The 3,064-nt window shown below is 34.9% G+C and overlaps 1 protein-coding gene across 1 annotated transcript; it reads left to right on the top strand.

The window, feature by feature from the left end:
- Nucleotides 1-1,940: 1,940 nt before the first annotated feature.
- Nucleotides 1,941-2,846, top strand: LOC136818006 (uncharacterized). The gene has a single exon (XM_067074375.1). The coding sequence runs from the start codon at nucleotides 1,941-1,943 to the stop codon at nucleotides 2,844-2,846; it is 906 nt and encodes a 301-aa protein (XP_066930476.1).
- Nucleotides 2,847-3,064: the final 218 nt, after the last annotated feature.

Here is a 3,064-nt window from a genome sequence, read left to right as displayed (position 1 = left end):
CAATGTGTACACTTCACAATTTTTGTATCAATGAGGACCTAAGACTTAATCTGGATCCTTGTGAAGTTGATTTTAATATCGAGATTGAGGACGTTGGTCACGATGCGTATTACAATGAGATTTATGGGGCTGCTTTAATGGATGCAGAGAGAAAAAGTGATAAGTTTGCTGAAAGTTTGTGATGGTTTGTTTTTTTCTAAATTAGTTTTGTTAGCCAGTTAAGTTACTAATGTTCGAAAAATATTCCTATATTTTTTTAGCCGAAAGAAAAAAATATTTAGGTTGGATAAAATTTCTTGAAATTGACAATAATCTAAACGAAAGAGTTCTGGACCTAAAAAATTTCAAGTTTAGTTAATCTCACTGCGAAGAGTCTAATTTAATGCATATTTTATTTTTAATACTTTACTCGAATCATTTCCCTTAACTAGACATTCTAATTCTACCTTTATCCAAAGTTATAGAGGAAAGTTTTACAAGAAATACTCTGTGTTGACAGTGAACTTTCTGATGCCATGTTGTCTTCCCTCTTTGCATTTGTAATAGAATAGAATGTAAACATTAAAACGTTCGAATGCTTAAACGGGGGTAAGAAATCACACAAATAATCACTTTTATACTTATTAAAAGCACATATAACTTAAAAAGAACTCTGACATTAATTCTTAATCAAAAGAATTGGATCAGAATACGATTTAGAAATTATTGTTACCATAAATACAACATTTTCAAAAACAACTTACAATTTACCAAACGCCCGTTTTTTTAATAGACACAAATGTGTAGAAATACATACAACTTTTCGAATGCGAAATGGTAGCTAAAGCTTTGAACTTTTATAAATATCAAAGCCATTCCTGCCCTAATAGCTGTAGAAGAATAGCTATCTAATATTAATTGAGCTTCTTTCGTATTGATGTTTATTGATGATTTCAAAATAGTCTCCTAATTTAACTGATTTTTAAATAATTTGGTCTTCAATAAGCTCTGGTTTAGTCGGCCCACTTTTAGCCCTGCCTATTCTAATTGCTAGAGTTGGCATAAAGTGGATCGAAAGTGGGCTGTCTTTGTTTGACTTTAGACGGCCAACTCTTTGCCGACTTTTGCGAAACAATAGTATAGCGTCATTGGTTGCGTGCTCGAAGTTATATGCGCAAAATATTTTATGTCCGGTTTTATGGTGCGTGTGACCGCGATAAAAGTAAACAAACATGGTAGACTCAGCTGCGGAATAATTATCCTCTCTCGTCGATCTATATCAAGTGAAGCAAGTTGCTGAGAATTTTAACTGTATTACAATTCAAGATTTGATATGTTTTTATATTCGATTTAACGTACATACTTACCTGGACATACAATTTTTTAATTAACTTCTACATATTTTATTGGACATTTTTTTTATAATTCACAACGTACACACAGAACAACAGCAGTTGCAGTAGCAGTTGGACATTCATTTTTTATTCATTTTATAATCAATCAGTACACGTGACGTGAAGAAAGTATGAAACCAAATAATACTGCCCTTCTCCTTACTTTGTTGAAAAGACGACAATCGAGACAAAAGAAAAGGTTGATTTTTTTGAGATCCTTAGCCGAATATTTAAGGAAAAAACGTGAAATCATAATGTCAACGGTAACTTTGCTTGGAAATTTGGTACAGTTCATTTTATCTCAGGAGCCACCACCCCAAATTCGTTCTTGCAAACGTTTTGTGCGAAACACTGGGTGGTGGCAAAAGGTGTCATCTACCTATTCAAATAAACGTTTTAAGCAAACTTTTCGCATATCCCGTACCACATTTTTCTACATTTTGGAAGCAATTAGGGATAAACTTCAAAAACAGTTCGTGACCGAGGAGCCAATCCAACCAGAAGAGCGATTAGCTATCGCTCTTTACCGTTTAGTGAGGGGGGGATTACCTCTTCACTATATCGGAGATGGTTGGACATGGTGAGGCCACTGTATGTGTCATAATTAACGAAGTTTGTGATGCTATTGTGACAGCATTGTGGGAGGACTCAGTCATGAGATTCTTTCCAAAGAGTCCCCAAAATTTCGAGGATGCAATGATAGCCATGGACACCGAATGGCAATTCCAATATGCATTTTGTGCTATTGATGGTAGCCACATTCCAATAAAGTGTCCCCCTGGCGGAGCTGAAGCAATGAAAGAATATTATAACTTTAAAGGATTCTATTCAACTGTCCTCATGGCTTTAGTCGATGCAAAGTACCGATTTATTTGGGCCTCTATTGGTGCTCCTGGTAACACTCACGATTCACTTTATTTTAAATCTTCCGATTTGTATCATGATATATGCCAGGGTGAGATTATTCCAGCTACGATACAGAAACTAGACCAAGTAGAGGTACCGCCGATGATACTTGGTGATAGTGCCTTCGAGCTCAAGACCTGGCTCACAAAACCTTACGGAGATGCCATTCCTTCGCCTGAAAAGCGGTACTTCAATTACCGTCTGATTAGGGCAAGAATGGTCACAGAAGGAGCTTTTGGCAAGCTGAAGAGCAGATTTCGGATTTTACACAGAAAGTTTGAGTCTCAAAAAGAAACTGTAAAATTAATGGGTTTGGCATGTATTGTGCTGCACAACATTTGTTTGGATAGGGGGGATCCTGTACCTCGACAATACGATTTGACGCTTGATGTCGCCAGCAACAAGAGGCGTGATCCAAAAACTGTTCGAGACCTCCTTGATTTGATTCGAGCTGATACCAACTTTCTGACTAGAGGTAAGGCTGCAGCTGAAAATGTCCGAAATGCAATTAAAGATTCTTTTTGGGCGGAGAAAAATGGCAATGTTGAACATGATAATGAGGAATAATTTATTAAAAAAACACTAAAAAAGTACAAAAACATCAATTCTTTTATACATTTTTTATTAAAATTTTAAAAATACAAAAACATCAATGCTTTTATATATTTTTTATTAAAATCTTAAGAATACAAAAACATCAATGCTTTTATAGAAACAATTATTTTTGTTGATGAAATGTAAGTTTCTAAAGGGGAAACATTTGTAATAGTAAAAAATAAATTTTT

Source organism: Clytia hemisphaerica, unplaced genomic scaffold, assembly GCF_902728285.1.
Source record: "Clytia hemisphaerica strain Z4C2 unplaced genomic scaffold, Clytia hemisphaerica genome assembly, whole genome shotgun sequence".
NCBI lineage: Eukaryota > Metazoa > Cnidaria > Hydrozoa > Leptothecata > Clytiidae > Clytia > Clytia hemisphaerica.
Note: the sequence above shows the minus strand (reverse complement) of the source record. Positions and strands in the feature narration are given on the sequence as shown.

What these genes read in the sequence shown, in the direction of transcription:
- LOC136818006 (XM_067074375.1), top strand. Translation starts at nt 1,941, where the DNA reads ATGGTTGGACATGGTGAGGCCACTGTATGTGTCATAATTAACGAAGTT.